Raw genomic sequence first — 13796 nt, 5'->3', positions numbered from 1 at the left:
TAGGCATCTAATCCAGATATTGTGGGTTCGAGTTTTGTGTGAGACAACCTTTTTTAAAGTTGTGTCAATTGAATTCCTTTATAATCCCAATAAGCATTGTTCTTGTCTACCTCTAGGATTAGAAGTCTGTGTTCATTCTGTGTTCATTCACATCTGAACTTTTGGTAATTTTGAGCTGATTCTCACTTGAACTACTGAACTATGGCATCTGTGTGAACTAGAGATGCACCGATACTAAATTTCTCTGCTGATACCGAAAGCCGATTATTCACATTATCGGCCGATGCCAATAGATTGTTTTTTCTTGAAGAAAAAAAAAAAAAAAACCCTCTCCTAAATAGTGTTGCAAACTATACAGGGAACCCTCTCATTTGGTACGCTACAATATAAGAGGTTACAATTAACAACAGAGGTATTATATTCAGCTGCTGTTTATTTTCAGATATAATAATTACACTCAAATAAAAACTGAAATGTATAAAACTTAGTATCACATAAGGTAGTTTTCATAAACACTTGTTGTCTTCATGGCAAATTTACACAAACATATAATTAACAGTAAATAAGCTCCTCTCTAGTGTTTATGTATAGATAACCAAGGAACTGTGAACATTGGTAAACATTCCTGAGGTAAATGAGATATGATGTGAGACATTGTCTACAAGCTGTTTCATTGATGTCTTTCCGTGGTTGAAACACAAATAAAGTGATTACATGAGACATGATACATTCCGGTAAGTTCTACTGTATCTTTCAACATACCTTTGATGTTCATGCATGTTTTTCGAGATATAACTTGTATTGAAGAAGAAGAAAAGACTTGAGGCGTTGACATGTCACATTTAAGAGTGCCAAAACGCCATTTATTGTTTGAATTTCATGATCAAATAGACAGAAAACTGAAACTTTTATGCTTATCAGAAGTAATAAAGCACAAAGCCTTTTGCGATTATTGGATGGGAGGCGCTACAAATAATATTTGATGTAGGAAAAAAAAAAGCAGACCTGCCAACCCTGGCTTGAACTACGGGTGATTCATAGGGTCAAAAAGAGCCTGCTTTATTGTCAGCATTTTTAAACTGTTAATGCGTTAAAATTCAACAAGAGTGATTTTCTTCACATAGTATGTATGAGTTGCAATCTGAACATGTCTTTCTGCACCCTTTTGATTGACAGGATATAATTGGCCCTGATCATCGGCAGTGTTTAAACAATCGCCCGATGGCCAATAGTGACAATAATAGCTTTTATCGGCTGATATCGATTGTTGGCTGATACATCGGTGCATCTCTAATGTGAACACATGTCTGCCCAGTGGTGCAACAAGATGAGTGACAGGCACCTGAGATTGTAGTTTCATGTCCCGAATGCTTTGCATCGTGGGTTTGAAACTCAGTGATAAATGTCCAGACTGCAAGAGTTACTGTGGCAGGAAATGGTGCAGAAGTTGCATCTGTTCCTGGCATTGTGTATAAGAATGAGCTCATTTGAAGCTATCAAATACAACATGAAGTGCATTTGTGCACAAATTAATTGTTTTTCTTCTTCCCGAATGGCAGTTCTATGAACCATAAGGAAATTATTACATTTGGCACACTTGTAGTAATGGTAATTAAAAGTAATTTGACCAACTTTCGAGCATCTAGGACCAACTCTATAGTGCCACCACCAGTTCAAAGATTCACTTTTGTAAAGATTATCACTTTTGAAACCTTTGACTTAGAAAAATGAAACTTAGTACAACCAATCTCTCTCTTACACTGATAACATTCAACATCTTACATTATGACTCCACTCAGTCAGTAGTGGCCATTTTGAAAAGTACAGTATTCCGTTTTCTCGCTACTCCTTCTTCAAATTTTGTCCAATTCTGACCAAACATTTTTTTTTTTATTAATCTTTATTCAGAAGTTATGTTGCGAACTGTGCTGTTCTGCTTGCTGTACTGATATGCTTGATGTGCTGCTCTGCTTGTTGTGCTGCTCTACCAAAATTTGATCAGATGATCATTGGACTGAGCCACACAGAAACGACTGAACAGATTTTTTATTATTAATCTGTGCTGCTCTGCTTGCGGTGCTTTTGGGGCATGGCCCCGCATTGCTGCTTGCAGCTATATTTTTTACTTGTATCTATTTTTCAACAGATGGCAAAAATCTGAACACTAAACCATGGCAAATTGCCCATGTTATCTCCATGAATGAAAGTTAGAAATGTGGGTCTTTTTTAAAGTGAATTTTACATAAATTGTTGTTATTTTGGGAAAAAAATAAAAAATAAAAAAATAAGTATACCTTTTTTATTTCTTAGTTTGTAAGTCCGCAGTCCCTCACTGGAGATACGAAGATCTACAATGATGGATTGGCCAAAAACTTCTGGTTTATACGCATCACGACCCCTGTTCTTCAGAGTGATAGACACGTCTGCAGAGCTGAACATTAAAGACACAAAACCAGCATTAGAGACTATTTACAGACTGTGATTACATGCATAATAAACAGGATAGGTGTGCTGTACCTCTCGCCTTCCTTAACAAATCCTCTGAGCGAGGAGCCTCTGTTGGTGGTGTGAGCCTTACCACCCAGAGCCACAATCAGAGCCGTCAACACTGCACTTTTCCCACCTAACACACAAATACACAAGAAGCCTAAAAAGCTTGCCAGAATTAAATGACAATGTAAAACAAGCTTTTTACAAAGCTCATAATAGGTTGTTTTATTATTATTATTCGCACTGATAGGTCTATTTATAAATCTGATTATGTAGATGTCTTCACGTTTGGTGAAACTGTAGTAAGCCATCTAATGATTTTCTAATGACTTCCCTTTTACCAGACATTAAATATATGTATTTATTTTAAAAAAGCTGTCAGTTGATTAAGGTTCAAACTCTTATAATTAATGCAAGAAACATTCCTGAGAGCCACATTTCACACTTAAAGAGCTGCTGTTCCTCAACCAGGGGTCTGTAGCCCCCTAGTGGTCTGGACTGTAGTATCCATATTTTACACAAAAATAAAAATTCTGTTATCATTTACTCACCCTCAAGTTGTTCTAAACCTGTATGAGTTTCTTTGTTCTGTGGAACTTAAAAGAAGATATTTTAAAGAATGTCAATACCAAACAGTTTCTGGTCCACATTGACATAGTATTTTTTTATATATACTATGGAAGACAATATGAACCAGCAACTGTTTGGTTACAGACATTCTTCAAAATCTCTTCTTTTGTGTTCAACCGAAGAAAGAAACTCATATCGGTTTAGAACAACTTGAGGATGAGTAAATGATGACAGAATTTTAATTTTTGGGTGAACTATCTCTTTAGAATTTTTTTTTTTTAAATAAATTTAGTTACACCGTGTTACTGCCTAAAGTGTGTTGACTAAGAATGTTCACTAGAGGCTACATGTTCATTTTCAATATCAGATGGGTTCAATGAGTGAAAAACTTGTCAGACTGATTCAAACTAGTTTTTTAGCAGTTCATTTGAAGAACCAACTCATAAGGTAGGCATGTAGTATATTTTTTAATGCCATAAGTATTTTCTACCAGTTACATTGATGTTGTATAAATACAACAACAACAGGAATAATACAATAAATTAAAATGACACAAGATGTTTTAAATTTATTTTACATATAAAAATAAAATAGAAACATTTTCTTGAAGCATTTATTCTTATTTTATATTTAAAGCAGAGCAGTCCAATAAAATACATTTAACAAAAGGGGGTTTGGATTTTTGCCTTTCAGCAAAAACACAAGTATCAACATAGATTTGCTTTTATGCAATGTCTTTTCTTCACATCACAATCGGTTACTAAAACTACACAAATCAGGCAAATTGCCATGGCTTGTTTTTTTCCCCCACACTGTTACAGTTACAACCAACAGAAAAAGAAAAAAATAATCTATCATCATGTCAAATAAAGGGTTAGTTCACTCAAAAATGTAAATTCGGTAATTTTTTACTCACCCTCATGTCACTCCAAACCCACAAGACTTTTGTTTATCTTTGATACACAAATGAATATCTTTTAAAGAGATCTGACAGATTTCTGTCCCTCCACTGAAAGTCTATTTACACAAAACTCAGATGCTTTAAAACGTTCATTCTCGCGCGTCACTCCATCGTGTTTGCGCTTTCGCAAGAACCAGTGAAGTTTGTTCTCATACGTCACGCAAATACGGTTGAATTTCTGTTTACTATATTTGATGTGCTCTATGCATGTTTGATGATCAATGTTTAACAATGTATAAAAGTCTAAAATATATATACTTTATATGTATATAAATATTTATATGTGTTTCTTCAGAAGACTTGAATTAAACCGCATCATATGGATTTATTTTAAGATCTCCTTATGAACATTTGGAAGAGTTTTAAGTGAACAGACTTTCAATGGAGGGCCAGAAATTTCTCAGGTTTCTCAGGATTTATGGGTTTGGAACAACATGAGGGTGAGTAATTGATGTCAGAATTTAAATTTTTGGGTGAACTATCCCTTTAATGGCATAAAAAAAAAAAGAAACAAAGAAGAAGAACTTACTTCCATTGTTTCCCACGACAAAGTTGACATTTGGACCAAACTCAAAGGGACCAAGCAACGAATGACACATGAAGTTCTTTAGAGAGATACTCTCTATGATGCCCACCTCACCTGTGACCTGAAAATAAACATAGAAAAAGTCTATGCCAGTGTGCATACTTATGATCAGATACAGCCATTATTAGCACACATTCTCTTATTAGGACAACAAAGTACATGTAGAGGGGAAAAAAATCAGTTAAGACTCTTTCTTGTACTCTGCTGCAAATGTCTTACACTCTGTGATGAGTTTTTGCCATCTCCTGAACTGAAGAAGCCCGATTCCTCTTCCTCCTCTGGTTCGGGTTGAGATAACCGGCTTCTCTTATCAGGAGTGAGTCCTGAATTACTGCTCTTCCTCTTCGACATGCTCTTCCTCTACAAACATCAAGCATTCATCATTGACAATAAACACACAGTCATATAATAACTTTATTGTCATTACACTTCCATATCATGAGTCAGAGCTTTGGGAGAAAAGACTTTCAGTAGGTATTGTTCCATCCAAAGTTGCGAGATTATGTGCAAAATAGGAATATTGCATAAAACATTTGCGAATAAAACTATCCCATGTGTTCAAGAGAACAAAATCATCACTTCCTGGGAAATCAGGGCAAAATATCTATAATAAAAATGGACGTTGCTGCAATTAGGGAAGCCACTGTGGCTCTTCTACATCATAAATGACTTGTGTCTCAGAGCGCACAGACGAAACGCACTACACATTGTCATGTTTTCTTGCATGTATATGCCTGGTGTTTGGGAACGCAATCATGTGAGACACTTCTGGGAGTTCATTATACCAAACCATTTTGATGGCAGACTTTAGCTCAGGCATTTCAGAAAAACTAAATCAACATCTGAAATGCTGTGCAAAGAAATTGCTCTGCTGGTTAGTCCAGTTATCCAATAACATCATCCGCCGAGGCAAAGTCACGTGAGGTTTTTTTGTTACACATCAAGGGATTTATTTATTCAGTAAATGTTTCCCCAGTGTAGTTTCTTATCAGATAAAAAAATTATCCACGTTAACTGGGCACATACGCTTTATAGGTGCATTTTTGGAATTTAGGTGCATCTTGGCATTACATCCAACATCTTTTATGCGACATCCCAAAAATCATGTAAAAATAGGTGGATGGAAACATGGCTGATGGATCTCTCAGATTTTATTAAAAATATCTATGGAACGGCATGAGGTTAAACTGACTACACAATTTTCATTTTTGGGTGAACTAACCCTTTAAGAATCTTTGACAAACAGCCAAGTCAGAACTTGTAGGATGGATGTAATTTTTTATAAGAACAAACAGGTTAACTGTAGTTTTGATTACAACATGGCAGATTTACAGGTAAAATAGTGTATGTGTAGTTTAATGCAGTTACTTGCTTTATAAAGTAGGACGACAAATAAGGAAAGCTGAAAAAGCATAACATGTGATGTGGCATGTTTTGGCATTAGTCTAGTTTTGATTGTCTAGTCATTGAGCATTCCTTTCCATAAAGAACTGGCAAAACTGATCAAGGTCTGATAAAAACCAAGACAGTGAAACCACTATAAAAGGAAATGTGACATAACCACAGAAAACCATTATCCGCTTTCATACACCATGACACATGTAAAAAAAAAAAAAAAGAAAAAAAAAAAGGTTTAATCACGAATACTGATCAGATAATCAGTAACACAATGCCACACATATAAAACATTTATTTAAACTCACAGACACTTTGAGTTCTGAATGAAATGTAATATTAAATCCAATTAAATCAAACCATGAAAACGAAACAACTTGTGACACTGGTAGAGGCGAGTTCGGAAACTGTAATACGTAATACGTAATACGTAATTGAGTTTCTTACGTTTTATAAATAATTGTATCACATTGAAATCTGCCTTTTGCTAAAATGTTAGCGGGCAAGCAAAATACTTTAAAAGTTGAAACCATTAGTTCCTCATAAACATCGCAGACATGACAACAAGACGAGCAGAAGCTATATGTGTATGAGTACGGTGTTGTTGTTATTTTTTTTAAATGTAAGTAAATAAGTCAAGTGTGTAAAACAGATGCAACATACCAGCAAACCCTCCTGCTATTCCTCGTCCTCGCGCGCTTTGAAGGCTCTGAGACAGCGATGGCGTCACACTGCTTCCGGTTTGTATCCACCAATCAGATAACAGCCAAGCGACCGGCGGTTGACCATGTGGTCTGAACCCAAATTTATTTAAAAAAAACATCATAACCTATTAATTTTGATCCCAAGCGAGTAGAAGTGTCATGGAAACTCAACCCTGAAAATCAACAAATCATTAGATTTATTGTCAAAAAATCATTAGACTTTCTTCTTAAAAAAATCAACAAAAAACAAACAAACAACAATAACAAAAAAACAAAAAAACAAAAAAAACAAAAAAAACCCGTAATTTTCATGTCATATAGAAGGACTTATTACATATTTCTTTATTTATTTGTTTGTTTGCTTGCTTGTATTTATCTGGATGAATTATGTTCAAATTGCCATTCTAAAATCATTTTATGACCGACTCTAAACACAATAGAGCTCAATAATAATAATTTACAAACATATTTTTATTCATTTTAATGTTTTTATTACATTTAGAAATCTTGTGCGGTATATTCATAAGGTTAGTTTGCACTGGAACTGGAGCTGACATATAGCAACCTCTTTTTTAAACATTAAAAAGACTTTTAAAAAGGCTCTTTAAAACGAGTAGTAAGCTTAATATCATAAAACTACACTACACATACATAATTTTTTACCTGTAAATTTGCCGTGTTGTAATCAAAACTACAGCTGGCCTGTCAGTTCCCATAAAAATTATATCCATCCTACATTTTACGCTGATCGCCACTAGATGACGCTATTGACCATATTTTATTTTAACCCAATCCTTTGAACAGCAAACAGAAGACGTAGCCTACATGCCACTACTGATCATCTTCAAGAGAAAGAGGGTGAGGCAAGAATGGCTCTAAAAATGCCCTCGTGAGGGTCTCTGACAATGGGTGCACTGTTAAATGTCGCTGTAGATTTAGCAGCACAGTCAGGGGTTAAATTGGGATTTGTTATGTGGGGGGGCTCTGTGGTATCAGGCTTTCGAGGGGTCACATGTGTATGCAAAGACTACAAAATCGTATCATTTGACAAACTGTAAAATATAACAATTTATGAGAGCCCTCTGCTATGAACAATAAAATGCTGATCATTCTATAGATGCTGGTAGTGTGCAAAGCTACATCTGATGACAATAAAATCTTTCTGTAGGCCTGTGCCTTCTCCTTTGTGTCAGTATCAAATATAAGAGGGATGCTACCATTAAAGGAGAGAATATAAATACAAAATACAGAGTTCGACATTAAAGGTGCTAAAGAAGATGTTTTGTTTTATACATTTTTGCAATATTACTTGAAACTGTCTTTACTAACTGATAAAAGACTATTTATTAGGTGCACTGAAAGGAATAATATTAATATACATCATTTGTGCACGACCTGACCAATGAACAACGCCATCCAGTGCGACTTGGAATGCAGTAATGAATATTTGCATATGTATGAGACAATATTTTCATTAAAATATCATTAGTTTTAACGTTTTTTATATTACAGTAAAAAAGTAGTAAAGTCATTTAATTGGGTGGCTGCTACATGGACCACCAAAACGGCGCAATCTGCTCTATGTAGTCACGTCATTGCATACAAAAATGTCCCATTTCATTCCACTCCAACCAATAAACGATTTTTAGATTAAACTATTTAAATATTTTATGTTAGACTCATTAAATATAAATGCGTATTACTCCTAAATAGATATGTTTAAGTAAAGTGAATGAAATTTAAATGTGTCATATCTATGAAGGGCCTGAATAATTTTTTTGACTGCGCACTGGAACTGGAGCTGACATATAGCAACCTATTTTTTAAACATTAAAAAGACTTTGGCTTCTTTAAAACGAGTAGTAAGCTTAATATCATAAAACTACACTACACATACACTATTTTACTTGTAAATTTGCCATGTTGTAATCAAAAGTTGGCCTGTCAGTTCTCATAAAAATGATACCCATCCTACTTGTTTTGACTTGTAAGCCGCTGATCGCCACTAGATGACGCTATTGACCATATTTTATTTTAACCCAATCCTTTGAACAGCATGAGATCATTTAACGTGAAGTCTGCAGATATTGATTGGTTTTATATTAAAACAGAAGATGTATTATCACTTGATACCAACAAAGTATCCAGCCTATAGATTCTCTTTTGCCTTCAACTTTGTTCAGGCCATGGACCACCTGGTGTATAGAAAAATTCAGCAGTCATTTATTGTGCTCATCTTAGTGCTGTTCAAAAATTGGTTAAAACTTTATTCTTAAAGGGTAAAGTTTAAATATTCTTATTGAGTTCAGTCAAGCTCAGTCATTAGATCAGTGAACAAAGTGACAACATGATGACAATTATAGTCTTATCATCAAACAGCTGACAAAGCTAAACACATTTTCTCTTGCCTGTCTTGCCATAACAAACAGCAAGAGCAGCCAGAGAAACACTAAATCAAACATGAGTCAAACTGCCTAACTGAAGTAAGCACTGACCTCGATCACGGTGACATCAAACCAAACTTATTTTCAACAAATCATCAACATCTAAACCTCTGGTAATTCTCAATAACAACTTTTGTAGATGTATGTCAGAAATAAAGTCAGTCTGGTTAGTAATAAGTGAAGCTGGTAATGCTGTTTGTGGAGATGTTTAATCAGATCTTGAGAGATTTAATGTCTTTTATCTTCAGTTGATTTCATCGAAGGCTGTGACTGAAGTTGTAGTTCTTGTTGTTCCTCTGTCCTTCGGTGATTCTGCTTGTTATGACCTAATTATCTCATCAACTCCAGCATGTTTCTGTGTTACATTTAACAGCCTGTAGTGTGCACACTGAGCAGTGTTCAGTTCATCTGGGCTAACCTGTGTGGGGCCTCCATGGAAACTGTGGACAAAAATGTCTGGGCCCCAGTTAGACAGCCCAGGTGACACCCATCTGGGCCCCACCATGCTGTGCTGGCTGGGGTGTTTGCATAAAGCGATCTGATTGGCTGACGCCTGCGTTGGTGCTTGAAAAGTTCAGAAATCTTAAACTTCTGCCACTTGCAACGCGAGTGAATCGATGTGACGGAACCCACAATTCAGTTCGGCAATGCATTATGTCACCCATTCAACGTAAATGACAAGCGTTAATGCAGCGTTAGGGGCCGTTCACACAGAACGCGTTTTTCTATTCCAATGCGCTACTTTTCCATTGTTTTTCTATGTAAACACGCGCTTGACGGACGTGCATGACCTTACGCTCGCGTCTCGCGTCTTTTGCAGCGCCTCTCACATGAGCGCCGCGTTTTTAAGACGCCGTGTCAAGTTAAAAGAATTTCAGCTTTTACACGCAGCGCCGCTCATCAATGTCAGTTCCAAAACAGTGGACCAATCAGAAGAACTCGGAGGCGGGGCAAGCGTTGCGAGCTTCTGTTTACAGTAGCGAGTTGGCATGACAACTGTTTTATTTGACGGCAACATGGCGGAGGAGGCGCTCATTATTATCTTATTTTCTTTTTTCCATGTCAAAACTTGTATCTGTCAATTCTGCCGTTTGCCTATTTCTGTTATTTCCCTTATTGTCGTTATTGCCTCACGTCTCAAAAGCGCGTCTCGAGACCCTCGCGTTCTACGCTGCGCTTTTTTAAAAAACACTCCTGAGCGCCGCGTCTCGCGTTTTTAGACGCAAAGACGCGTTCTGTGTGAACGGCCCCTTACTGTGCGTTCACACCGCTGCTATATTTCATATTTATCAATACCTTCATATTTCCAGTATGTGCCTCAGCATTGTGTCATCAACTCACTCATCAGACTCCTTGGCAAACTTTTATGAGTTGGTTGAACAAACTCATTCGTTTCTTTTTGAGTCAGACGTGCTACTTCGGCTGTGCGTCTTGCGGAACTACAATTCGATTAGAGAACCAGCTCAAAAGAGCGATTCGTTCAAGAATCAAACATCACTACTGAATGCATTATTTTGAACTCTAAGGGAGGAGGGTGCCATTTCCTTTTGTTAATCCTTTTTCTCCTGGTTTTTTGGTAAGTTAGGGAGTCAAGGAAGTGATATTGTCTTTTGGTAAGTTATTTGAATGCCATGTCTGACTAGGCATGTACATGGCCGAGGCAAAAGCCAAGGTTACCTTCTTATAGAAATTTAATTTCACAAGTACGCTATGTTTCTGAGAATTAAGAACTAGACCTTTAATTTTCCATCATGTGATGTCTAGCACAATATGGTAAACTGCACCTTCGGGACACTAAGACGCCTACAATTTGATATCTAAATTTTGCAGTAATGACTTCTGTGGTTTGCTGTTCTCGGTGATATGAAAAGGGGAACTGCTTAGGAGTACAGTTTTCATAGTAGATAAGGATGACAGTTTTTATGTGTATTCAGTCTCGATCTGATACCCTCTCAATTTTGACTCAATTTTGCTCATTGGCATTCTGATTCAACGAGATCTTGTCAAACTTTATTTTTCCTTAGGCAAGAATATTTTACTCAGATTTTGTTGAGATCTTACTTATTTACTAAGATGTTTACAGACCTTTTATTTAGATAATACTTAGATTTTGACTTTAATATTGCAGAGATATTAGAAGTTTGTTTCTAACTGTAACTGTGTTATTCTTCTACTCTTATTTACACAATAAAACTCCCTGTATGTAGGCTATTGGCAAAATGTCACTTGTACTAAGTCAGTCTTGCCAATAGGAACCTACTACAAGCTTTGGAATTTGAGTTTTTAAATGTTAAAAGTGCAAAATAATGTACGTAGATGATTTTGAATTAATATTTCATGTCAATATACAGGACTGCAAACTCTATAGAACAGTGGTAAGGAAAACTAACTTTACAGAGTACCCTCGTCAAGACCAATATGACATGCTGAGATAGCGGATAGATAAACCTTAACTGTAGAAAAGGCTCTGCCCTTATCCAGAAGGTCCTGTTGGAAACACAGTACGTCCAAAACTGAACACAAGAAAGGAACAATGTTCCTATCTCTGCACCATTTCTCAAACACACTCAATTTGAGATTATATAAAGAACGTGTTGATGCTGGTCGTAGAGCAGTTGCGCAATCTCCACAACCCACAGTCTCCCCGGCCAGTATGGAGCGATCAGAATCATTATGTCTGCATTCCTGAACCCTTCGTTGTGTCGGCTTGATCAAAGACAAAAGTGACAAAAGTAACACGTAACACATAATATGTCTGGCCACTCGTGGGCTAGAGCATCCACATCCAACGGTGCATTGACGCCAGCCAGAGAGAAGAACAGGGGACATTGCGCATTTTCCAGCAATGCGAAGAGACCTACGGCAACCCAACCGAATCTCTGCCTCACCATGAGGATCACTTGGGGGTGGAGTCTCCATTCCCCATACAAAGGATTCCCTCTGGACAGTAGATCTGCTCCCTGTTTATTATTCCTAGAACATGCGTCTCGTGTAATGACAGGAAGGTCCTGCTGCTCCACATGATCAGTCTTTTCGCTAACATGTGAAGCTTGTGAGAATGTGCTCCTCCCTGCCAATTTATGTAGGCTATCACTGTTGTATTGTCTGTCCTGACCACAATGTTGTTCACAGCAATCCCAGGGGAACCACTGACACTGTTGAGGCCATCAGACCCAGTAGCCGAAGACACTTTCTGAAAGAGACTGATCTCCCTTGTTGAAAAAGGGAGAGGCAGCTGTGAAAGGTCAACCTGAGACCCAAGTAGACTATTTACTGTGAAGCACTTAGATAACTCTTTGAATCTGCGATGACGCATATCTCCTCCTGGAGTACTGGGTTGGGAGATCCTTTAGGAGATCCAACAAACTTAAGGAATGTGTTGCATTTGGGATGTTACCTTGCAGCTTCATCTGTAAACTGTTAAGCAAATAATTCACAAAGTCTGCTGAGAACAGATTCCGAAATCTTCCACACGGAAGAGAGCGAGATTTACGAAACAGCAGGTAGCTGCGGTTTATAAACAGGTGGGACTCCCTGATCACCGCAGTGATTGATCTGCCATGGTTGGCAGACGTGGTGTTATTGGTGCTTCCACGATCGGTCACACCTGAGACCTTCCCCTTAGTGAGATACTGAACGAATGTTAGAAAGAGAAGTTGTTCGACTTGAAACAGCGCCGCTGCACTATGGTGGCCCAGTTGTGCACAACACAATGAAATTTAAAGAGAAAACAAGAGTCTGCAAGACTTGAATTGGGTGTGTCCACCCAATTGCAGTGGTTGGGGTCCCCAGGACAGATTTGAGAAGCACTGGACAACAGGAGACGTATATAGCTACAAGTAGCATCGCTACTAGCTTAACAAAATTTTTCAGTACCTTTTCAGTAGCTCATCTACTTTTAAAACAGTGTAGCAGTAGTTAACTTTTCCAGTAGCTAACTACTCCAGTAGCGGTGTAGCACGACCAAAAGCTACATTCCATTTTGAGTTCTGGGTGGGGGTTGTGGGTTTCTCCCTTGGCCGAAAACGCGTTCCGGGGGGGAGAAATGGGAACGCGAGGGCACCGCGAGGGCACTTTCACTTTCGCGATCAAACGGGCTCAAGCCCCCTGCCCTCCCCCTGTGCACACCACTGAGTGAGCCTACTTTTTCAGAAGGGTAGCTTGACTGTAGTTTAACTACTTTAACTTATGAGTAGCTTAGTTTGTAGCTTAGCTTAGCTGTAGCAAGCTACAGTTTCAGAGTAGCTCCCCCAACACTGATATCCAATAGGTGAGTTTTTACAGGTGCTCTAAGTAGAATTTGAACAATGCTGTTGGACATTCAGCCAAAACAAACCCACCCCTCTCTTCATTGCTCCGCCTCCAAAACTCACACTCCAATCCTAACCACCCTGCTCCGAGTCAGTTTTGAACCCCGGCCCGATCGCTGCTGGAATGCGAGGCGAGTGCATTAACAATGATGCTAAATACCGCATTAGCAGTCGTCAGTGTGCAGTAGTTTAACTGCAAAACTCTCACTATCTGGCCACTGTTACACACGCAATGGGAGAGTGGATGTCTGTTTATCACAGCTGATGCGCAACAAAATGCTTCACGAAAAATAAAGCACAGCTGATGAACAAACGACAAGGAAGCACAAAAAATGA

The 13796-nt window shown here is 37.8% G+C and overlaps 1 protein-coding gene across 1 annotated transcript in view; it reads right to left on the bottom strand.

Annotated features, from left to right (window-relative positions):
- The window catches only part of si:dkey-119f1.1 (Structural maintenance of chromosomes protein 6-like), a 33176-nt gene extending 26364 nt beyond the window's left edge, over positions 1-6812 (bottom strand). Inside the window, exons 1-5 of the mRNA XM_048163237.1 lie at positions 6666-6812; positions 4827-4967; positions 4551-4668; positions 2518-2623; positions 2295-2431 (exon numbers count right to left, since the gene is read on the bottom strand). Coding sequence (XP_048019194.1) covers positions 2295-2431; positions 2518-2623; positions 4551-4668; positions 4827-4958 — 493 coding nt within the window. The 5' untranslated portion in view covers positions 4959-4967; positions 6666-6812. The remainder of the gene's footprint in view (positions 1-2294; positions 2432-2517; positions 2624-4550; positions 4669-4826; positions 4968-6665) is intronic.
- Between the last annotated feature and the right edge of the window lie 6984 nt (positions 6813-13796).

This window comes from Megalobrama amblycephala, linkage group LG17, assembly GCF_018812025.1.
Source record: "Megalobrama amblycephala isolate DHTTF-2021 linkage group LG17, ASM1881202v1, whole genome shotgun sequence".
NCBI classification, from domain to species: domain Eukaryota; kingdom Metazoa; phylum Chordata; class Actinopteri; order Cypriniformes; family Xenocyprididae; genus Megalobrama; species Megalobrama amblycephala.
Note: the sequence above shows the minus strand (reverse complement) of the source record. Positions and strands in the feature narration are given on the sequence as shown.